Source organism: Echinops telfairi, unplaced genomic scaffold (genome assembly GCF_000313985.2).
Source record: "Echinops telfairi isolate 266 unplaced genomic scaffold, ASM31398v2 ScPeMD7_6;HRSCAF=24_0, whole genome shotgun sequence".
In the NCBI taxonomy this organism is placed as follows: Eukaryota; Metazoa; Chordata; class Mammalia; order Afrosoricida; family Tenrecidae; genus Echinops; species Echinops telfairi.
Genome location: NW_022103902.1, coordinates 13,375,347 through 13,400,487, shown reverse-complemented (window position 1 = coordinate 13,400,487; position 25,141 = coordinate 13,375,347). Strand labels below are relative to the sequence as shown.

At 44.3% G+C, this 25,141-nt stretch overlaps 1 protein-coding gene across 1 annotated transcript in view; it reads left to right on the top strand.

The window, feature by feature from the left end:
- The window catches only part of CCDC80 (coiled-coil domain containing 80), a 38,916-nt gene extending 15,581 nt beyond the window's left edge, over positions 1-23,335 (top strand). Inside the window, exons 4-8 of the mRNA XM_004706398.4 lie at positions 12,226-12,362; positions 14,414-14,562; positions 18,233-18,336; positions 21,528-21,608; positions 22,834-23,335. Coding sequence (XP_004706455.1) covers positions 12,226-12,362; positions 14,414-14,562; positions 18,233-18,336; positions 21,528-21,608; positions 22,834-23,180 — 818 coding nt within the window. The 3' untranslated portion in view covers positions 23,181-23,335. The remainder of the gene's footprint in view (positions 1-12,225; positions 12,363-14,413; positions 14,563-18,232; positions 18,337-21,527; positions 21,609-22,833) is intronic.
- Positions 23,336-25,141: the final 1,806 nt, after the last annotated feature.

Below are 25,141 nucleotides of genomic sequence, written 5' to 3'. Positions count from 1 at the left end.
TGGGAGAAAGACTGGGCTTTCTACTCCCATCATCAGTGACCGTCTCAGTGACAGTGCCGAGTTAGCACTGACTCCACGGCAGTGAGTTTGAGTGGTGTGAAAAGGCAGAAAATGGGCAAAAGAAAGACAAATAGCACAGCGGGAGGAATGCCACGGAGACGTTGAGACACGTTCCTTTGGGGCTCCTGAGACTTGCCTGTGAGCCACACCACCCAGTCCTCCTGCAGGTGACTCATGCACAGACCCTTGGAAGGGCTTGACTCCTGGCAAGGCTGAGGAGGGTATTAACTGGAGCTGAGCAAACCTGTTAAGATAAATGAAAAGGGTTGAAAATGTGAAATAACTGTGCCTGGGTCCTTGTGGAACACTGAAGAAGTTGGCTGAAGTTAGGATTTTCACAGCTTTTCCTATTAACGATGCAGGGGAGATGCATGGCGTGTCCATCTCAGCACTAGGTAATGCAGACCTCGGTCATGACAGCTCTCCTGGGAACGTTGCAGGGCTCACTGTGAATACTTCCGTCTCATAGTCATCAGTCCAAAGCATAACCCACCCACTTGATTTTATAATGATTCCATTTCTGGGGCCCTCTTCTTTTTAAAAAAATTTTATTGGGGGGCTCTTACAGCTCTCATCACAATCCATACAGTTATCCATAGTGTCAAGCACCTTGGTACATATGTTGTCATCATCTTTTTCAAAACATTTTCTTTCTACTTGAGCCCCTGGCATCAGCTCCTCATTTTACCCCCTGCCTCCGCCCCCCCTCCATCCTTACCCCTACCCTCTTGATAATTTATAAATTGTTCTCTTTTTTCCCCCATGTTTTACCCCAACTGCTGTCTTATTTCTCCCCCTTTTCTGCTGTCCATCCCCTTGGGATTGGGGCCATATGTAGATAATTGTGGTCGGTTCCCGCTTACTCCTTGCCTCACCTTACCCTCCTAGTATCGCTGCTCCCCTTATTGGTCCGGAGGGGTTTATCTGTTCTGGATTCCCTGTGTTTCGAGCTCTTATCTGTACCAGTGTACATGTTCTGGTCTAGTCAGATTGATAAGATAGAATTGGGGTCATGGTAGTGGCAGGGGGTGGGGGAAGTATTAAAGAACCAGAGAAAGGTTGTGTGTTTCATCGGTGCTGTACTGTACCCTGGCTGGCTCTTCTCTTCCTTGTGGTTGTTCTGAGAGGGGGTGTCCAATTGACTACTGATGGGCGTTGGGTCTCCACTCTGCACTCCCCCTCATTCCCATTGACATGCTTTTTATTTGTTTTGTTCTGGGTCTTTGATGCCTGATGCCTGGTCCCATCGACACCTCATGTTCACACAGGCTGGTGTGCTTCTTCCATGTGGGCTTTGGTGATTCTCAGCTAGATGGCCACTTATTTACCTTCAAGCCTTTATTCTTTTTACTTTTTTTTAATGGACATCATAAGTTTTATTCTTTCATTTTATGTTTTTATTTTTTTAATAAATCATTTTATTAGGGGCTTTTACAGCTCTTAAAATAATCCATACATCCATTGTATCAAGCACATTTGTACATATGTTGCCATCATAATTTCCAAAACATTATTTTCTACTTGAGCCCTTGCTATCAGCTCCTCTTCCACCACCCCCACCCCACCATCCTCCCACCTTCGGGGGACATTTTACACTGTTCGCTGTTTCCCTTCACCCACGTTTTTGTTTTTGCCCCCCTCAGTGGGGGGTGGGGGTTGTACTTCGATCATTGCGACTAGTTCCCCTTAGGGGCTCTGTTCTTGTTAAGGAGTTCTGTTGGTGTAGTGGGTTACATATTGGACTGCTAACTCCAACATCAGCTGTTCACATTCACCAACTACTCCTGAGAACAAAGAGGAGGCTGTCTGTTCCTGTAAAGATGTATAGTCTCAGAAATCCAATGGGGTAGCTCTACTCTGTTCTATAGGGTCTCGACGAGTCAGAATGGAGGTAGATGTTTATCACGCTTAACAGCTAACTAAAAGCTTGAATCCACCCACCCAAGGAAGCTAAAAACCACTAGCCTTTGAAACCCTGTGAAGCACTGGTCTACCCTGACAGAGTCAGAATCAACTTAACGGCAGCTGGGTTTTGGCTCCTTGTATTAGCTCTCCTTCCTCTGAGATATCCCAGCAAGCAATACGCAGCATCCTCCCTCGTGTTCCTTCACAAATTATACAAATTATCGTGCATTTCTGAATGCTTTGGTTGTAAGCCCCACTGAACCTGTATCCTTGTGCTCTGTGAATGTTTGGGGAAGAAAGCCAAAAAGAAAGTGTGTCCTTAACAGCAAGAGTCAAAGTCATTCATTCACACTAAAGGTAGAAGGGCGGATCTAGAGCCAAAGTGAGAGTTCAGATCCAGAGCCACAACTTACTTGCTCTTCGATCTTAGGCAAGTCTCAGCTGAGGGGACAATAGTGTCTATTTCGGAGGCTGTGGTGACCATGGCAGGAGATAGTATATGGAAATGCCTGTTGCGTGGCAGGTGTTCATTGGTTGAATGGCACTATTGTTGTCATCATCACCACCCCCAATTGGTTTGACCGGCATCTAGAGGCCAACAAGCAGTCATAGGGACAACCAAACCGAATTCGCGGGGCTTTCACGGTGGTGACCTGTCGAAGCAGAGGGCGGGGTCTTCCTGCATCCTCTGCATAATTCAAACTGCCAACCGGTTGGCTGGTAGCTGATCACATGCCTGTTTGTGGTGTCCAGAGACAAGAGCCCCTTACCGCTGTACTTGCTTCCCCCCGTGACAGAATGTTGACCCAGGAGCCCAAATAACTCCCTCTTCAGGTCAGGCTGTGTTGTTACACAGGGTGATAAAATTGAAGCCCAAGAGACAAACACTACGTAGCCAAATGTTTAGTGGTTAACGGGGATTCAAACCATTTGCTTTCTGGATTTTCAAATAGTAACATGAGCCAGTGAGGTTAATTCTATCCCAGATGTCTGGAGAGGAAATAAATATTTAATCCAGCACGACACTGGCACTGACTGGTTAGGAACACCAGCCCAACCAGGTGTTCCTGGCGTGCGGTGTGTTACCCAGCAGCCTTTACACAATGTCTTCTCATCCCTTATTTCAGAGAAGTTTGGGAAAGTCATTCTGTCTCCCACTTCAGCTTCCATAGTTTCCTAATATTATAAGCCTTTGGTGGTGCCTTGGCAAAAAAAAAAACGTAGCACATTCCTGCTGTTTTCGGAACATCTGGATTAACTATGAGTTGTAAAGGGGTGGACACTTTCTCTTCTGCCTTCTTGGGAACCGGGTACTGTGATCTGGGTGTTTGCCTCACTGAGTGATGGTTTGGACTGTGTTTGGCGGCCTTTTGTCTTGCTTCTCATCTAATTCCTGGAAGGCCTTTCTTTCCTCGTGTCACGTCCCAGGTTAGCCTGCGGGAAAAAGTGGAGCCAAGGCTGAGAGTCAGCCATGGGAAAAGAAGACTTGGCGTGAATCCTGGTCTCAGGGAACCCAGCTTCGATCTGGACCAGCATTCAGCTGGAAGGATCTCAATGGCATTACCTTCTTGACAAATAAATCAAGCGCTCTCTACTCTTCCAAACTTGCAGGGCCTTGAAAGTAGTGTCCCACATCCAGCTGCCGTGAGGCCAGGACTTGCCAGGTGGTCCACTTGCTCAAGTATTGAGAGCATTGAGGATATACCTTTACACACTGGGAAACTTACCCCCAAATATCAACATTTGTCTAAAGCAAGTTATGTGTGGCTCCGCAAATGAGAGATAGGACGCCTGGCTTACCCAGCACAGTGTAGATTCTCTGCAAGGGTTTAAACTTGTATAAGATATAAATACATTCTTAATTGTTAGTGGTATTTTAAATATACATCTGAGATAGGGATTCTGGCGTGTGTGTGTGTGTGTGTGTGTGTGTGTGTGTGTGTTTATGTGAAAGAGGAATTATAAGCAAAGTCCTTTCTATAGACTGATAGAACGAAGTTTCTGGCTATAGGCATTGCATAATGGAATGAACCAGGAAGTAGGGTGAGAATTTATTAAGTATGTTTCTTTCTTAGCAAAATACAGAGATGAAAAGCATCTTGGCATTGGTATTTGGCCACAAATTAAGGGCTAGGACATGTCCAGAATGCCTTCGGGAGCAAAGGACAGTCTTTGACAGCTCCTTAGAAGGAAGGAGCGTTTACGGTAATTAATTGCTAAGAGAGGAAGAAACAAGGATGGAAGTGGAACAAGGAGGCAATGAGGAGGGTGTGGGGAGGATGCCTGAATAGGCTTAGTGAGGAAGCCATAGTTTGGATTTTAAAGGTCCTTTATAAGTGAGAAGGATAGAGTGCATTTTTACTGTGGCTGCCCAAAATCTCTCTTTGGTCTTTGATCCCCTTGAAGAGCAAGATTCTTTGTGGACAAACCTAGAAATCAGAAGGATCCTAACAGTTCAGAAATGTGGCTTTCCCTCCAGAGCTGACCTGAAAAGCAAGCTTTTTGCACCCACCGCCTGCTTTTGTCGGGGGGACATTGCATGGCAGTCGCCTTCTCTTGAGCTCACCAGCCTTAAATGGGAGGCGAGGCTGGGTGTGTGCTCACTTGTTTAGACACTAGCTGTTGTCTCTGTTTTACTCAGTCTTTCCTTACCAATCATTCTATGCTTACAGACTAGAGAAACATCCAAAGTGCTCCGTCCTACTAGTCCAGTGCCCTGGCTGCCTCTAACATCAAGCATCTCAGTGTCAGGACAATCATGGTGCCTAAAAATATAACCTGTCCAAAGCAGGCGGTCCAGTGATGTGGACGAGGTGTGCATGTCTTCTAGCGATAGTCTTCGGATGAAGTGTTTTTCGATAGAGAATGCTGAAACTTGGGTTGATTTGATGGAGAGGTCTTAAAGAAGGAATACATTTTTGGTACGTGATAGCTCCATAAAGCCCTTTTTATTTCATTATTTAGATAGATGGTATGTTTTCTGGATTCAAAAATCAAAGCTCCATCAAAAGGCATACTCTTGCTTTCTCTCCTTACTCCCTTACTACCCCATTAGATAATCATTTGCTTGATTCCTTGTCTTCCTATGTTCCTTTAGTGTTTCTTTATACAAATATGAATAAATACAAGGAACTCTATTCCCCTTATAGTTCTACGAAAGCTTTGTTGTTCTGGTGGATAGTCGCTGTCAAGTCAATTCCAACTTCTGGGAACCCAGAGGTCCAGAGCAGAGCTGCTCCTTGGCTTTCTCAGAGCTGTGAGTAGGACTCCAGTGGACAGCAGGGAGGGTGTGAGTTGATGTGACCTTTAGGACGCAGACAGCCACGTCTGCCTGCTGAGGCCCCTCTGTGTGGGTTCTTACCACCAGCCTTGCAGACGGCAGCTGAATGCTGAACTGCCAAGGGACTCCATTTACATAAAACACAGTGTACCATGTGTGCTGGTCTCCACCTTGCTCTTTTTACTTGAAACATTCACTGGAGGTCTTTCCCTATCCATATAGGGAGATCTTTGTCATTTTTTAATTGAACCATTGTGAAATTGAACCACAGTTTAGTCCACTAGTCCCTTGTGGTTAGAAGGAGCCCTGGTAACTTAATGGTTACGTGTGGGGCTGCTACCCAGAGGGTCAGCAGTTCCAACCCACCAGCTGCTCCAGGAGAAAAAGATGAGGCTTTCTACTCGTGTGAAGACTACCAGTCTTGGAGACCAGCAGAGGAAGCGCTACCCTGCTCTACAGGGAGGCTTGTTAAGATAGCAGTAAGTTGTAGTGATAGAAGGAGCCTTGGTGGTGCAGTGGGTATGCATTGGACCGCCAAACACAAGGTCAGAAGTTAAAACCCAGCAGTGATTCTGCTGGAGAAAGGAGAGGCTCTCTGCTCCCATAAAGATTGACAGCCCGGGAAACCCACTGAGGCATTTCTATTCTACCCTATATGGTCACTACGGATCAAAGTTGATCGCTGTGACTGAGTTTGCTGATAGACAGGAGGGCTCTCTTACGTATTTCAGTATTAGAAACTGTTTCACCAATAGTAACCTTGTACATAGGTCACTGTGTGTATCTGGATGTATCTTTAATATAGATTCTAAAAAGTAGGCCCTCCTACAACAAATGGAAAATAAATCTAGTATGAGTCTTCTCAGAAATTATGCCATTTTACAATCCCTTCAGTGAAGCATAAAATTACTTATTTCCCCAAACCTCTCCAATAGAGTATGTGATCAAATTTTCAACCCATATGACAAGTGAAAAAAAAAAAGGTATCTTAGTTGTAAGGTAATGCTGGTCTGCATTTCTCTGTTTTAGAGTAGGGTTGATCATCTTTCCATATGTTTAAGGAGCCTTTAAATCTCTCTCTCTTTTTTTTTAGTGCTCTTTGCCTATCTTTCTATTTGGTCATGGGTCTGTTTCATTCAATTTATAGGAGCTCTTTATATAAATTAGATTAAAATTTCAGATTCCCAATTTCTCTCGCCACCCAAGACACCAACTCATTAGCTTGGGGATAGAGCTCAGAAATCCAGATTTTAGAGCACGGTCAGGTTATTCTGATGGGCAGCTTGGTTTGATCGAGAGCAGAAAGCTCAGTCTAGGATAGAACTAGAATAGAGGTTGAGTGAGGTGATTTAATGTCCAAATCTAGAAGATTCTTAATATCAGGACAACAGATTTAATGTGAACCAGATGGGCCAAGGAAAGTCCAGGAACACCTGAGACTATGTTATTTGAATACATTTGCAATAACGTTCAGCTTTGGTGGCTTCACTCTGTAGGGCAAAAAGGCACCAGGTCAGGAGACGCTCTTCTCGGATTGACAAGGTGCTTCCTCTAGGTGCACAGTGAGAACAGCAGCACGGAAGGCTCTGTCTGATCACGTAGCCCACAATGTTGTGGGCGACAGGGCAATGACCAGCTCAGAAATTAAAATGGAAGGCAGCAGATCACATGCAGACTAAGCCATTAGGAGGTAGCTGTTCCCAACCCAAAGCAAATACATTTTAATAGCTGCTATGGAGGTGCGTGGAACAAAGACAGGTATATTCGTAATCACCGCCAATACAAAGTGATAAGCATGGTCACAGAAGACTGCAATAATGATACGGGTGCAAAGGTGAGATGAAGACAAGTTGTCAGGGAATTAGGAGTCCCTTTGCAGACAAGGCAGAGATAGTATTCCAGGAAAGTGAGCGTGTGTTTCTAAAGACTGAAAACAGAGAGTTGGAGAATAATGGAAGAAGAGCGAGGTAAACTAGTTAATCTAGACTGGGTCCAGGTCATAGGGGGGCTTGCATGCAATAACAAAGAGCGCTGGGTTTTATCCTGTATGTCAGTAGCTCTAAATTCTGAAGTACATAAGAACCACGCAAGAAATTCTAAAATGCAGCTCCCAAGGTGTGTGAGGTGGGGCTGACTAGAGAAACAAGTTCAATGACACTCATATATGTATAAGAAAGAACTTTATTATCAAGAAGCTTTATGTATCAGGAAAACATCCCAGCCCAGTCCAACTCAAGTCCATACGTCTGACAGTAGTTCATAATCCTTCTTCAGACTCACACAGCCACAGGCACTGACGCAGAGGGCAGGAGGATCACAGGCTGGTGGGTGCAAGGTCATGTGGATCCAATGGTGCAGTTCATCACAGTGCTCTGGCAGGTCTCAGAGTGGCTTGCCAGCAGGAAGGTGAAGGAAGAGTGGGGGGTAAGGGGTTGGGAGGGCCCTTCTGATGAGAAGGTCATACCCAGCCAGGGGACCCATCAGGCTGTGACCTGATAGGCTAAATTCTACCCCTACACTTTTATATCTCTTCAAGTTGACATGAAATTAGTGTAACCACCACACTATATCTCCCCACCAGCAATTCTATCTCAATTGATCTGTATCTAAGAATTGCAGTCTTAACAAGTACTCCAGGTGATTGTGATGACAGTGGATAGGGGTCAGACTTTGAAAATTTTCTTGAAGTCATGCAAGAAGCTGACATAACCCAAGGGCACTGGTGGAATGACCTGGATTTAGGATTCAGGATTGGGAGATACCATGATTTCACAGAGATGAAGCATCTGGAAGCTTTGAACACACCACCTGGCACACAGTTGGTGCTAGTAATTTATAGCTGAACTTGAACTTTTCTGTAGTGGCAATAGCTGAGCCAGATGTGGAAAAACAAATACTTAAAGAAAGTACTACTCTTTGAATTTGACCTCTTATAGGCTTGGGGTTCTTAAGGATGGGGGGACCTAGGCAAACATCTCAAGTTCACTCTGAAGTAGGTCCTTACCAGCAAATGACAGAGTTCACCCTCCCTGACATTCACCTCCCATGATAACGACAGGCGGTGAGGAATGACCAAATGCTACCAACTGGCTTTCAACTATTAATCATTGTAGCAGAGTTAGGAGTATGCGGACAGTTTATAGGCTGTTTCTGGATATGCATTTTTTTTATTCTAAGTTCTGCAGCCCTTGATGAAGCATAGAGAGTTTTAGCAGAAGTTAGATACATTTTTAACAAGAAAGCTCCCAACTGCCTGTTGTTTTGAAGGACAGCATCAACCGTTGTATCCATCCAGACAGGATTTGGACAGGATGCAGAGTGTAACAGAGCCCTGTGGCAGCAGAGGCAGCTGGAGATGGGAGCTGGCTTTGGACCATGTTGCTTTCTCAGAATCCAGTCTGGTGTATACTATGGCTTGTTATAGAGTCACCCCTTCCTGGTTAGATCAAAGGTTGATCAGCACATTCTCTGCGATGCTTTGGCAGGTTCTCCCACTCCACACAAACATTCATTTGAGATGCAGAAATTTCTGTAGTCTGGGAATGCAGGCGTTTGTGTCTAATGTTTGGCTGAAGCATTTCAGAAAAATATTTTGCTTGAAAGGAGACACCGGACCATAAAATGTGTTTCTTGCTCTGTCCTGGTAAGAAGAAAGCTTGCCTTAGATCATGGTCCCAAGTCCTCTCCGCTTTTAGAAGGTGAGACATTTTGATGTAGCAGAGAGTGGTGGGGTGGCCCCAGGGCAGGGTCACTCCATGGCACAGATGGATGAGGATGGCCGCTACCTCTATGAGGGAGGAAGCCTGCCTCCCATCGTAATACTGTCAGAAGTGTTTTTGGTATAAAATAAATGCAAAGTAGATGGGGTTGGGAGCCGTGGGGGACGTGCCAGCTCCCCCCTGCCCAGACCTCAGATCATGGCACTGCTCTCGGGGGCACAGTTGAGGTGTGTCGAGGTGCTGCCGCTCCTTGAGGACTTGGAGGCGTGGCTGGCAGCGGGCTGCAGGGCAGCCACTAGCGTGTCTGCGGAGACAGCCCCAAACTTTCGTAGCTGAAGGTGCCACAGACCGCGAGGATGTCGATGACAAATACCCACTTGCACAGGGCGGCCCGTGCTGCGGCTGAGAGTTCTCACGGGCAAAGGAGACCCCACTGAGCACAAGGAAGACAAAGGCGATGACAGCCGGCATACTGCGCAGGTGGGCCATGGCTAGGTCCAGGGGTCCCGTGGCCCCATGGTAGGACTGGAGTAAGGCCATGGTATCTGAGCTGTAGCCCTCACTCTACTATCAACTACCAGAGAGAACTCAGACAAGTTGTGCGCTTTGCTGGGGCCTGTCATAAGTTGATTTCCTTGGAAAATGGACTCAGATTTGAGACAGGAGGCTAATGAGGATTGGTGTGAGGAACACAAAGTGCGACTTAGAGATACTTTGAGTGATGTTACGGTCAGAATGCTCTTCCGAATGGTTTGTTCGTCTGGGTTGAACAGAGAAACGAATCCAGAGACACTCTGTGTAAGAGAGAGCTTTATATCAAAGAGAAATTGTATATTGAGAAAACATTCCAACCCAGTCCAGATCAAGTCCACAAGTCTGATGTTAGTTCATCTGTCCAATACGACTCCATGAATTCCTCTTCAGACTCACACAGCACATGCAATGATACCGCATGCAGGAAGATCACAGGCCTGGTGGGTGGAAAGTCTTGCGGATCCAGTTCTGGTGGAAGCATCTCAGCTCTGGTGCGGGTCTCCATGTGGCTCCCCCAGCTCTCCAAGTGTCTGAACAGCAGGAGGGGAAGCAGAGAGAGGGTGTGGCCCACCTCCAGGGAGAGAGAGAGGAAGTTCCCAGAACCCTCATGAGAAGGCCATGCCCACCTGAAATTACTGTAACTACCACACTAACTCAATTGACCTGTATCTAAGAATTGCAGTCTGAACAAGTAACGCATTCATCATCACAGGAAATTGCCCCATTACTGAGCAAAATTGGCATAGGTATCCAGAAGGGTGCAAGCTGGGGCCTTTTTAAAAAATCTGATACTATATCTAGCTTTCTTCCACCCATCCTAGACATTAAATGTTTTTTGTGATTTCACCCGGTCACTGCTCGGTGCCATCGAATCCGTTTCAACTCATAACAACACTACATAGAGCAATACAAACTATCCTATGGAACAATGGGGTTATCATGAGTCATAACTGAAACAATTATTATTGTCATTGTTATTAATCACAAAGTAAAATATGCTCGTGCTAAAATTGAGTAGCCATGTATCCAGTGGACCTTACCTATCTCCTCATGTCCCGCTCCCTCCCCAGAGGCCAATAGTTATTAGCTGGGTGTCTTTCTGGGCCTTTTCTGTGATGCATAGCTCTTGAATGCATATTCTTTTCAACTCTTTTTAAATCAAGAATAAAGTCATTGTATGCAATATTCTGCAACTTATTTTGACACTCAGTGAGATGTACTCTAAAATAGACACACAAATCCCGAAATTCCCTTCATTTGTATTTTGTTTTATGTTTGAAACGCGACTTTGCTTGTATTTGTGCAACACGGGATTTCTCATTTGGCAGAAAGTATTTCACCCTTCTGGGGGCTCTGCGCTGAGCGAGGACTTTGGACAACATCCACAAAACCTCGTCTGCCTTTGGGGAGGAAAAGTCTCTGTTCCTTCTTTCCGCTCCATGAGGGAAACCAAATCCTTGTTTCCATACCTTCAGCAATCCTGATCAAACCAACCAAAGCAATAGTCCAGTTACAACGGTCCTTTTTCTTTTTTTTCCAAGAAAAGAAAATGATATGCAACCTATCACCTGAGCATCACAACATTGTGGTTGCTTCCGCTGTCGTACTCTTCACTGGGCAGCCATGTTGGCGCTAACCGACAGGTTCCCGTAAACAACATTCTTCTTGTCACATGTTTGCTAATTTCAGTTTTTCATATTTGTTTTTAATACGTCATATTCCTTTGCAGACACAAGTTTTTATAGGACTGGGGGAAACACTGTGGCCTGCATGGGAGGGAAGAAGTAAATTAAGCCGCTCTGTCCCTCCTTGGAACATTTTAAGATCCATTCTAGCCATAGGAATGGTCACACAAAGCTACAATGACCTTGCTTTTCATGCTTCCCAATAGCACGGTGACACGTTCAGGAACTATACTAAATTGTGATGATATATGTTCGAGCCTGAAGATTAGACGCAAACAAACACTTCATGGTGTATGTGTTGCACCGATTCAGCAACGCTTTGTGTGAGATTGTATTTGCTTCTAAGATTTGTACTATGAATCATTTGACTTGTCCTGGAGTCCAAGTGAACCTGGGAAGAAATATGAACATAGACTTTTGCTCCCCCAAAGCAGTGATGTGGCTTACTGAGACCCAAAGCGAATCCTATAATTAAAAGAAAACCCACAGATTTTAGACTCAGGATTATAATTAAAACACTCTCATGGCCATCGAATCAATGCTGACACACAGCGACCCCCTGTGGGTTTCCAATTCGGTGACTGTTTACAGGAGCAGAAAGCCCAGTCTTTCTCCCGAAGAGCTGCTGGTGGTTTTGAACTGCCGATCACGTGGATCACAAGCCAACGGGTACAAAGCTGAAAGAATGCTCAGGGTACAATTCTTGGGCAGGTAGTGTGATGGCTGCTCTGGGGGGTGAGTCGCGGTCTCCCTGCAGGGATTACTCAGAAACCTTCACTGATGTTCTCCTTCTTTTGATTCCCTAAGGCCGAGCTGAGCAGACCCGGGGCCTTGATGATCTATTTTAATCAAATGGATTTATCCTTTGATTTATTTATTCACTTTAGAATGTTTTGCTTAAACACAAGATGAACCAGCTATGTGAAATGAATGAAAGCTAATCAGATGAACACCAAAAGGATGCCAGAGGGGCCACACATTCATTCCCTATCAATGGATGCCTTTCCACACTCACCTTTATTCCCATTCTTTTTGCCTTAAGATAACAAGAGACCCATGCGTGTGGTGGATGATGAAGACTTGGTAGACCAGCATCTCATCAGCGAGCTGAGGAAAGAGTATGGAATGACCTACAATGACTTCTTCATGGTGCTGACCGATGTGGACCTGAGAGCTAAGGTACAGGTTCCCATTCTGCACAGTGCAGTGCCACTCCTTAGATGTGTGAGACTCTGGTTGGATGTTTTAGGTCAGGGTGTTTATTAATCATAAAAGCAAGTTGCACAAATTATTTCATGAACTGGAAGCTCTTGAAAAGATCCTGGTATTTTAGGTTGTTCTACAAAATCTGTGTTCAGAAATGTGCTCTGACCAAAAGATGAGGTTGGTCTGAGCTCCCAGGGCCCAGCTATTTGACTCGCGAAATTCTTCTCTAATGTCAATGCCATGTGTTCATCAGACACCGGTGCACGGCTATGATGTGCCAGCCTCTGAGGATGAAAGGCAAAGTATATTTGGCCTCTGCCTTTAGGAAAACCATATTTAATGTTGGCCAAATTTGGGAAGGGTCTGGAAATTTACCTACTGCTCCGACATGGACAAACACCGTAGGTTTTCACACCCACTTTCTTCCTATGTTTAGGAACAAAGGTTCTGAATCATTCATAACTCTGCAATGGAGACATAATCATAAACTAATAACAGAGATGACTAACATTATTCACTGTTTTCCTTTAAACCGTGGCCTCTGGCTAACCATTTTGTGCCTTTTAACTCAAGCCTCTAAGGTGAATACTAGAATTATTATTGTTTTCTTTCTTTTTTATTGTTAATTTGGAGTTACTATAACTGCCTAAACCATTAGAGCACACTGCGAATAAACCCAGCTCACATGAGAATCTTTAGGAAAATGCCTGCCTGGGCTATAAGCATAGTTGGTTAAACTTGCAGTGTTTTTCTGCCTCTGGTGAGAATCCCCTTCATTAATTCCTTCAGCCTTTGTGTTGTGCCCTTCTCTGGTGGGAGAGGTTCGCCTGGGTGATCTCTCTGGCCTCTGCCAGCTAGCACTCTAGGATTGACTGCATGCTCATTGTGGGCACTGCTCTAAGCCCTGGCTACCCTGCTGTCTGCCAGTTATGTGTAGGCATCCCTGAAGCCCATTTTAGGTTCCAGTCGCAAATCTACACAGCTGCAATCCAGGAACGTGAATCTCAGTGTCCTTTCGTTGTTTCTGAGATCAGCACACCGATACAATCCAATGTGCTCGCTCAATAGAAGGATCTTTGGGAAGAATAGAGCGCATACAGACTCCCTCGCTGCTCAGGTCAGTCTCTAGCGTGGTTTCCCACTTGGTGTCTTGTGTTAAACACAGTGTTTCTCACCTCCTTCTCTGTGGTGACCCGGTACCAGCTTAGCCTCAGAGGTATAATAAAGTGAATCTAGGACTTGTATGGGGAGAAAGACGTGGGCCAGGCCCAATGAGAAGAGCACAGTGGAGATGAAAATCTTGTGAAAAGTGGTCACTGGTTCAAGGTTGTAGAACCTCAAAACTTTAGAAGCAATGACTGCAGTGGATTCCCGGGGGGTGGGGGTGGGGGGCTAGTGCTGATGTGTCGCGCTGCTAAATGCAAGCTCAGCACTTTGTAAGTCGGCATCCCTCTGAGGTAGAAAGCAGAGGCTTTCTATTCCTGTGAAGAAGGAGTCTCAGACGCCCCCAGGGACCATTCTACCCCGTCCTCTGGAGTCGCTGTGAGTCTGAGTCAACTCAACGGCAGTACGTTTTTTGGTGTGGCTGCAGTGGCTTAGTGGTTGCATGCTTACCTTCCACGTAGGAGACTCCTTCTAATCCCACCTGATGCCCAGTGATAATGAAGTCACCAGAGGCGTGTGCGTCTCTGCGATGCTGGACAGGATCCAAAGTTGCTTCCAGAGCCAGTGAGCACCCCGTGGATCACAACGATCTGACCCCCAGCCGATCGCCGGGAGAGCACAGGACTGGGCAGTGCTTGGTTTTATTGTCCAAGGGGTCGCTGTGAGTTAGGGGTACACTTCATGGCACTCAGCAACTGTTATAACTACTGTAGGAGAAAGGTCATAGCCCAGTGGGAATTCCCATCTTGCGTTCTCAGATTCCTGCAGACGTTCCCTGACCTCTCCCAAATGCTCTCTCTTGTGAACATAGGGCACAAACTCACTTACACATCATATGCTTTCTCTTCTTTCATCAACAGCAATACTACGAAGTGCCAATAGCCATGAAGTCTGTGTTCGATTTCATCGATACTTTCCAGTCTCGAATCAAAGACATGGAGAAGCAGAAGAAGGAAGGCATTGCTTGCAAGGAGGACAAGAAACAGTCACTGGAGAACTTTCTATCCAGGTGAGTGACCTCCCTCTTTGTGGGCAATAAGGAGGCGGGAGAGGGTGCTCTGGGCTAGCAAATGAAATGACCATGGAAATGCGTGTTCTCAGACAGTGACCTTCCTGGAAGAGAAGCCTGCCTCCTTCCGTGACACGCCAGCTAATGAGCCATCTTCTCCTGCTGGAGGCTGCTCTGGTGGGAAGATGGTTGGGTTCCGTTCCAAGCCTGACTGTTCTTCTGGTGAATTTGGAGAGGTCTTTTCGTCAGCTCGCCTTTCTGCTTTGGTTTCGTTGAACACAGATATAGAATTCCCATCTTCCTTGGGCGAGTTGACGTATGTAGCCAGTATGTTGGGCCATCTTTGTCTACAGGCTTTTAATTGGCTGCATGGAGTTCTCAGCTCCCTTCTCATTCCACACGAGACTTTTCACGCTGTTCTTGATTTCCCCCTCCTTCCCGTGCTGCGGGGAACATCTTCTAGACCCAGCTCCTCCTCAAATCCCCAGGGGATTTACTGAAAAGCATTTTCCAGAAATGGATTTTCCAGTGCCTGTCGGGGAGAAGCAAACTCAAAAGTATAAAATAATACTCACTCTACTTCCTTCCTCCTTTCTGCATCCCTCCCCTCTGTTGGGCCATCATTCCACAGGGCCTCAGGGGCCCTCGGAGGTGAAAAACTGGGGACAGTCCACCCTCAACAAATAAACTCACAGAGATCTCTGTGTAAACACTGCTTCAACTGTACTATGAGGCTGTGGGGAGGGGGCGTGCAGAGCCGGAGCATCTACTGCGAGGCAGGCGCGTGTTCAGAGAGTAACACTGCAGAGAGAACCTCCTCACTTGTCTCTGCAAAAACACATTCTCCAGATGTGAGCTAAGAGAATCAAGCATTGTGTGATTAACACAAAGACACACGCAAATACACGAGACACCTTCTTACTAAACTAGACGGAACAGAAGACTGAGATTTATTACAACGTGGATACTTTGAAATCCTGAAGACGCTGGATGCTCAGGTCATAGAGCACAGCGTTTATTGTTGGTTTCAGGGTGGGGTGTGCACCTCGGCAGCTGTGGGAATCCTGCACGTCTCAAATAACCTGCCATCAAAGCTCCACTCTTGGATTCTCAGATAGATCTGCATCCATGGCGTCTAAAGGTTTTTGGAAAAGAAAAGAAGAAAGTCCGACCATGGGTAAAAATTTATTATCCATACATTGTCTGGAAGTTTGAAAGTCCATCGACGGCTACATTCATTACTCTTTCAGGAGCATGCTTCTTGTGTTACCTAGTATGGGTGTAACAACATACGGGCATTCCCATGGTATATGATTAAAATCTGGATATCTCGTGGCTGTGCCTGATTTGAGGGTACAACATAGAAAATAATTTTTCTGACAATTATTCTTGATCTTAAAGTTTAAAGTGGATTAGTGTATTGCTTAAGGCATGAGTAGGGTAGCCCTCAAGTTGGATTCCTGGTTTCTCCAGGTATTAGCTGGGTGCCCTTGAACTCATTACTTTAACCTGGCTGGGCTTCCATGTTCTCATTTGCAAAGTGAGGATGGGTCTCTTTGTAAGGTTCCCCGGTGACACCGTGGTTAACTGTGGGACTGCTGACTGTAAGGTCAACAGTTAGGAACCACCGGTCTCTCCTTAGAAGAAAGACAAGGCTTTCCACCCCCATGATTAGTTACTGTCTCAGAAGTTCCCCAGGGGCAGTTCTACCTTGCCTTAGAGGGTCCCTCGGAGTCATTGTCGAGTTTGGTCAGCAGTGAATTGGGTTTTCACTTTCGATGTCTATCATCAGGCTGTTGTGAAGTGGGATGCAATACTAGAGGGAATGTGCTTAACCTGGAATCTAGCACATGGGAAGTAATGAGTAAATGTATGCTGTTATTAATATTGGATAGGAATTATTAAACTTTGCCTTAGACAACTTTGTTAGCAAGAAAGAAGTAAGGAAAAGGAGACTTCGTAACACCCTAGGATTAAAATGCAAGCAAAGAGAAATGAAGGGGCAAAGTTTAAATTGATAGCTCTGCAAATAAATCTGTTTCCAAAGGGGAATTTTCCTTTAAACTCATTGAGTTGACGGTGGTTCTGTGTAGCCTGGCTCCCGCTGACCAGATCCTTGAGGGCTTGAAACCAGTCTGGCTTATTGCAGTGCTCATTTTACGCAGACTGTAATTACCTTTCCCTGAGACAGAAAACCCCAAAGGGTGGTATCAAATGCCCACTGATTGGGGAATGCCAGCTAAGAGAAGTAAATGCCTGCATTGATTGTCAACGTTTCATTTACTGAGAAACTAAGGTGGCAGAAAAGCAATTTGTCCAAAGTATGGACAGGAGCTACACGCACATATCCTGTGGCAGTCATCCCCTGGAGCCGGTGGTCCCTGGTGTGCTGAGCAGGGGCCTCGTGTCTTGGTGGGAAGTCTGTAGGAGAAAGAATCATGGCTTTAAGGGTGGGGGATAGGCCTTCTCTTGGCTGAGGAGTCGGAGGCCCCAGCCCACTCTCAGTCGGGGGTGGACAGAGGTAAACAAGCCAAACTATACCTCACCCAAAATAGCTTCCTTCAGTGTGCCCTACTGCTCAGTCGCCCAGGATGGGCGGAGGCAGGCAGGAGTGTCCTAGCTGGTCTGGCACCTCTCCTAAGTTAGCAAGGGAAAGCACAGGAGACCATCTGTGCCCATGCACATCCATCTGCCTATTCTCAGTGGGGGTTTTCATTTCTCTCCCCTTTGAAGAAAAACAAGCAGAGGAAGGAGATGGAACGTTACAGCAAGCAATTCTTGGCAAACAGGCCTCAATTCGGAGGTTGTATTTCATTAGACTTATTTTCTCTCACTCACCGTAGCCGCTGTTCCCCCAGAAGGACTTTTTCTTGGGAGTTCAAAGTGCTCATGTTCACTCTGAGGCTGGAAGAGGGAGAAGCCACGAATGAACCCAACTGCCTTCCAACTCAGGAGAAGGGTCTGACAATTGGCTTGGGAGAAACCATAGCCATTGAGGATGTTAGGGAGCGTGCTACTCGGAGACACGTAGGGTTTGGTCGTGAGTCAGAAGCAGCCCAGTGACACCTGATGTAGAAGTAAGAATTCATCGTCTTGAAGGGAGGGTACATTTCAGAACCCGTGATCGTCTCTTGAAGAATCTTAGGCTCCTGGAGAAGACGCAGGGGTTTTGTTTTTCCCGGAGCGTTGTTCACTCACTGAGCCATGCTCCTTCTGCCTGACACTGCCGTGTCCTTAAAATCCAACCCTCTGTTTCCACTGTAGCCTCTGTTCCTACGCCCCTTTCGTGACTCCTTCCAGATCCCAGTGGGAGCTCTTCGAGAACTTGAGTCCTCCTTGGCGCCCTTCTTTCTTTATTGCTGTGGCTATAAGTTAAGATGCAGCCTGGGCCAGCCTCCATTGCAGCTGAGAACTTCAGCTGGCCCTAAGTACCTCTGACTCATGCCTGACTCAGCCTAGAAATGCCCACGTAGGGAACGGAGTGGTCACAAGAGGAACAGTGAACTACGTGTGGCAGGACAGTTGAATGGGCTTGGGAAGCTGAGGAAGATTTCCAAGGACCGGTGTAGGGTTTTGTTTTTTAATTCTGGACACGGGAAAAACAGACAGCTACGTTCTCACACTGGCCTCTATCGTTTGGAGCGGGGACTAGACTATGCTTCTTTTCCAGGTTCCGATGGAGGAGGCGCTTGTTGGTGATCTCGGCGCCCAACGATGAAGACTGGGCCTATTCACAGCAGCTCTCTGCCCTCAGTGGTCAGGCATGCAATTTTGGTGAGTGGGAAGCTGCTTCCCCACACCACGCTCTCTCTGGTCAGTTTTAAAATGGAACACAGATGCTTTAGGGCATTCAAATGTGCCAGAGTCCGGACAGAATTTCCAGACACACCCTTAGTATGTTGATCATAGTGTTGCTCTCATGCTACAGCCTTAGTCAATTGGATACACACACACACACACATACACACATATGTATATGTGGATATGTAATATTCTCCCCTGTTATTTAGCTTCTTCAACGAAGTGTTAGAAAATAACTGCTATTTTACTTTGAAGTAATCTGTGTTGTCTTCATATTTGTTTTTCAAATCTGGTCTCAAGATCATGAAAGGGCTCTAGTCTTACTTTCTTAGTCATCGTCATTGGGTACTTCTCCACTGGTGAAACCTCATTTTATTTTTTTAATCATTTTATTAGGGGCTCATACAACTCTTCACAATCCATCCATACATCAATTGTGTAAAGCACATTTCTACATTCATTGCCCTCAATATTCTCAAAACATTTGCTCTCCACCTAAGCCTCTGGCATCAGCTCCTCATTTTTTCCCCTCCCTCACCACACCCCTCCCTCATGAACCCTTGATAATTTATAAATTATTATTTTGTCATATCTTGCCCTGTCCGACATCTCTCTCCCCCCACTTTTCTGTTGAAATGACTTCTGGAGTTAATGTATTAAAATGAAGCACACTATACTACATGTCAGGAACCCTGGTGCCACAGTGGGTTACACATTGCGCTGCTAACGCTAACTGCAAGGTCAGCAGTTTGAAACTGCCCACAGACCCAAGGGAAAATGATGAGGTTTTCTACTGCCATCAAGATGTACAGGCTTAGAAACCCACACGGGTCGTTCTACTCAGCCCCAGAGGGTCACAATAGAGTCACTTTGAATCGACTTGATGACCGTGAATTTGGTTTTGAGTTTTACACTGTGCTGCCTTGCCCTGATCTATAACTGAGCACCAGGAAGACAACAACATTTGTTAAACAGAATCTTATGTTTAAGATAAATGGGTCATCAGAATATATATGTATTTTCAAAATACTTTCTCGGTATTTTGAAAATTAATGCATGCTTTTACTGTCAGACATTATTATTGGAGTGGCCTGAAAAAAGCTAATATAGAGCTGATATAGGAAAATCCACAGTACATGAAAAGTTATTAATAAGTTCAATGGCAAAATGTAGAAAGGGCAATTTCCAAACTGGAAGTCACAACTGAAATCTCAATTAAGATATGTTGATAGAATCACTACAGAAACATTTTTAAATATAGCTAAATGTCAAAGATCATAATTTCATAGTTAGAACATAGATGATTCTATTAAAAAGATGAATCATTTATTAATTGCATTGTGCTTGAATGGAAAAAAGTACAAAGTGAGGGATAAATTTTATAATCAATCCCACCGCTTGGGGCTTTGTGTGAAATAACTCATATGAATATAAAAACTTATAATGGTAAGAACACCTAGAAAATTCATGAATAGTTATTTAGAGTCCTACTATCAAGGTTAAATATTAAGACCTTACTTAAGAATTGACTGTGCCAATATTATGAACTCTGCTTTGAGTTATTTATAGTCACCAATGGTGCTAAGGAAGAGAAAAATTCTTCGAGCAGATAACATTCTCACTTGTTGATTTCAAGGTTTCCAGCTGGTTCTTCAGCCATAGCAGACACAGTACAACTGGAACAGAGCCCATCTGGTATACATGTAGGTATACCAGAACAATAAACAGAGGGAAACATTAGGATTACAGGTTAATACACTGCTAGCAACCTTACCACCCTCTTAGAAAATAAGGACAGTGTGCGCGTTGCATAGCGACCAAATCTCTTGATTATCAGAGTCAGAAATGGTGATGCGGGCTCAAAGATGGTGGCCAAATGCATCCCTCTGAATGTGTGTCCTTCTCCACAGTCCTGGCAGGAAGACCGTTTCCCACGTCAAGCGCTCATTGCAGGGTTTCAACCCACATTTATTCCCATCTGGTTAGTGTTCCAGTGCCCTCCCGTTTTACAATGTTAGGTCTATACCAACTTCCCTGAATCAGACATGAGTAGACCAGCTTGAATCAGTTCCAAGCCCTGTCACTGTCCCTTAACCTAGACCTCTATGACATCCAAGCCAGCAAACTTTCTTGCAATATGTAAGAAATGGGAAAAGTCCTGTTTCCAGGAATGCTTACATACATGATGTTCCCTTTCAAAAACATGACTCATTACACTGAGAACAAGGTCCTTTACTTTTATGGAACAAGATTAAAGACAAAAGTGTTTTTATTTTGTTTCCTAATGAATAGCCTAGATTTTAGCTCCTACTAAAAAGGGCTATCCCCTTGCAGCTTTCCGTTTTCTCGCTGGACAATAAACACCTTCAGTGTTCATGTAAGTTTTTATGTAGTTTTTGGTAGTAATTAGTTCCAAATTACTAGCTTGTGTAGGCTGGAACTTTGTCTAAAACTTGAAATTTTGATATGATGATTTGATATCCCCTTCCCCATCCTCCTATTTTTTTCCTCCTGGATCCTCTCAGGTGTGCTTCATCTTCAAAAGAATGCCCACCAGCTAGCAAAGCCTGACCTTCCCTCGTGTCCTGAAACTTGAGCTGAGATTAGGAGGACAAGCAGTGCTTGCTTAGCCCTTTCCGTTTGAGTCCTCTGAAGAAGTTACAGGGCCCTGCGCTTTAAGTCAACCAGCGTTTGTGGGACTACAGCTTTAACATCGCAATAGATAAGGTCTTTAGTCTAATCTTTAAGAGCAAGCTATTATCCATAAAACCTGTTATGATTTCAGATTTACCTTGAAAAAAGCAACAACACTAATCCACTTAAGAGTACTGTGGACATTTTAACATTCCAATGACTTCATTTTGTCTATTATCTAATAGGGTGGGGATCATCATTTAAAAGCAAATACTTCTCTATTAATCTAGAAAAACAAATAACAATCTGGCCCTACTGTTCATCCCCAAATCTGCAAAAGTATCTTCTTCCTTTTCTTATGGTAAAAAACCATAAACACACACACACACAAAATGAATTGTTTTACTTAGCTTATGTTCTATGTTCTTTCTAAATGTAGGAGACTTAACAATTGTGAGACCGCAGGTCCTTGGAAGTAAAAGGAGGCCTGGAGCCATTTCCCCTGATTCTGTGGTTTTCTCTTCTCTCAGGTTTGCGCCACATAACCATTCTGAAGCTTTTAGGCACTGGCGAGGAAATTGGAGGAGTTCTCGAACTGTTCCCCATTAATGGTAACGTGCAATTATTTAGAAACAGTATGAAGTAGGGGTAACTTCTGTGAAATTGTTTTGTTCTATATAAATGTTGACTGAACCTCTCAGGTGACCACATTTTACCAAACCCCCCCTTTCACCATTGTATGAGTGTGTAGGGGTACAAAGTGTGTACAAAGTATGTGTATGCAAAGTGTGTGTGTATACATTGTGTGTGTACGAAGTGTGTGTACACATGGTGGATATACAAAGTATGTGCACACATTGCATGTGCAAACTGTGTGTACAAAGTGTGTATACAATGTGTGTATGGTGTATGTGTAAAAAGTGAGTGTACAAAGTGTATGTACTTGTGTGTGTATAAACTGTGTGTGTTCCAAGTATATGTACAATGTATGTGTGTGTACAAGGCGTGTGTGTGTGTGTGTGTGTGTGTGTGTGTATAAAGTATGAAGGAAGGAAAGGAGAGGTAGACAGCAAGGACTAATAATGATTTCAATACAAAATCTCTTTAAATGGATACAAAGTGTCATTTTCTTAATTACAATAATGCTTGCTATCTGTATAGGGCTTTATGGGTGACAATGCATTTTTAAATCTGTATCTCATTTAATTTTCACCATAGTTTTATGAGGTACTGGTTCAAAGCTCATGTATTTCTGTTTAATAGATGAGAACATATACTGCAGGCTCAGAGAAGCTGACAGAAAATCACTAACAATGAACAGTTTCAGAATGCAAATCCAGCCCTTCCTCCTAAGAGGAAGTTCTTGGCTGGAGATGATTGTGTATAACCCTTGGCACAAGTGGACCCCAGGAAGTGTCTCCTCTCTTACCCCTCCCAGTTTCTTCTTACTAATCATAGTTTAAATAAATTTGAATCGATCATCTATGCCTAGGATGGTCTACCTTTTGCTATAAAATAAATATCATAAGTAAAAAATGTAATTGCAAAAAAAGTGGCAAGTAAGCTAATTGGAAATACTTTAGAAATAGAGACCATTTGGTTTTTGTTTGCAATAACATTTAAAGATATTAATCTTAGCAGGATTAAATCAAGGGACTGGTTTTATATTTGATGATATTCCTATAGAAGCATCATGTTCTCTACAGGGTAATACTAATTATACTTCAGAATAGCAGGAACATTTAATTCCTAGTAGAAAAAGCCGCATATTATTTAATTGGGTTTTGGATTACAGAGATGAGACTCTGTTCTTACAGTTTTCTCATTTTGTCTTAGGGAGCTCTGTTGTTGATCGTGAAGACGTACCTGCCCATTTGGTGAAAGATATACGTAATTATTTTCAAGTGAGCCCAGAGTACTTCTCTATGCTTCTAGTTGGAAAAGACGGAAATGTGAAGTCCTGGTATCCTTCCCCAATGTGGTCCATGGTGATCGTGTACGATTTAATTGATTCAATGCAACTCCGGAGACAGGAAATGGCCATTCAGCAGTCACTGGGGATGCGCTGTCCGGAAGATGAGTATGCAGGATATGGTTACCATAGTTACCATCAAGGATACCAGGATGGTTACCAGGATGACTACCGCCATCATGAGAGTTACCACCATGGGTACCCATACTGAACAGAAGAAATATGTAATCCTAGCCCCAGCCATTGTCCCCTGCAGCTGCTGAAGCCACCTGTGGCCTGCTTCATGAAGTTCTTCCACACTGCCCACGTGCCCTGCCTTTTTCTCTGTGTTCTTCTAAGACTAAATAAATAGCAAACTTTTGCTTACTCCTGACTTATTATTGAAGCTTTAAATCATAAAAACATTTAACAGAATTGCTTATTTCTCTAAGTGGAAGGAATCTGGTGCTAATAATTGCACTGAAAACAGTCATTCCTTTTCCTGTAGTGGACACCATTTGATAGACAAAAGACTAAAACAAGCACTCATCCACTTCTCTTTAAAGAAACCCTACTGGCACAGTGGGTTAAGCATCAGGCTGCTAATGGAAAAGGTGGTCTTTCAAACTCATCTGCTGCTGTGCAAAAGATGAAGTAGGCTGCTTCGGTAAAGATTTGCAGTCTCAGAAACCCACAGGGACAGGTCTACACTGTCTTCTCGGGTCACTGTAAGTCGGAATCAACTTGATGGCAGTGAGTTTGGTTTTAGTATGTTCCTTTTTTTAATGTTTTCTTCATTTTAGAATTTATTGATAAGTGGAAACTATGATTAATTATATGTCTTTAGAAAAGATGGGTGAGAGACCATTTGTATCTTAATGCCTTAAGAAAAGATAAATGTGAGATCAGAGAGTTTCTGGACCTTTGGGCCATCTGAGCTGTTAACAATGATGGCGATAACTCGGCTTTGTATCGTCAACTTCTTTCTTGAAACTGATACTATAGGGGTCCCAGGACAATGACCACCAAATGCCAAAGAGAGGACAGAACCCAGCTTTGATCGCGCAGCTCCTTCCTACCCTCATTCTATTATCTTCAGTGTCTACCCAGAGATCCATCAGGAGCTGCAAAAAGTAACCCCAAAATCCTCTCTAGAATCTGATCCTTTGAGAGCTCTAGCAAGGATCCACACCATTTTGCTCTCCCTACTTCGCCCCTTCTCTCTGCCCTACAGCCCTTTCATCCTTGGACACCTCTGCTGGAGGTGTGAGGCAGGACAACCAGGTTGATGTAGAGCAGCAGTTCTCAACCTGTGGGTTGCGACCCCTTTGGGGGTCGAATGACCCTTTCACAAGGGTCGTCTGATTCATAACAGTAGCAAAATGACAGTGATGAAGTAGCAATGAAAATAATTTTATGGTTGAGGGGTCACCACACAGGAGGACCTGTATGAAAGGGTCAGGCATTAGGAAAGTTGAGAACCACTGATGTAGATGGCTCTGAGTTTCCTACAAAGGTGAGATGCAGTTCAAAATCATCATGAGTGGATTTGTTTACTGTTGCTTCTGAAAATAGGTGTGACAATTTTAAAATAAGGCCCAAGTCATCTTGATTTCAGGAAATACAATAAAGAAGGAGCTCCGTATCAATGGAAACCAATTGAATTGGGATAATGGAAGCTTTATTGAACAATATTAATATGCTAGTTCCTACAATCAGACACACCACAGCTTTTTCAAAGGTGAGACTATTTCTGCAGCCTGTTTCACTGACATGGAGATCATTACCAATAATGCATCTGAACTCTCATCTTCTAATGAGTGGGGCAAGAAGCGGCATTTTCATTCTTTGAAGGGCTGTAAAATAAACCACTCAATGGAGAAAAAAAATTGATGTTGTCAAGGACTTTGTCTTGCTTGGAATCACCATCAATGCTTATAGAAGCAGCCGTCAAGAGATCAAAGGCACATTGCATTGTGTGACTCTGCTGCACAAGACCTTTTCAGAGTATTGAAAAGCAAGGATGTTACTTTGAGGACTAAGGGGCGCCAGCCAAAGCCCTGGTATTTTCAATCACCTTATATGCATGTTAAGAGTTTGACATTGAATAAGGAAGACCAAAGAAGAGTACATTTATTTGAATTGTGATGCTGGAAAAAACGATTGAAAGTACTACGGCCTGCCAGAAGGACA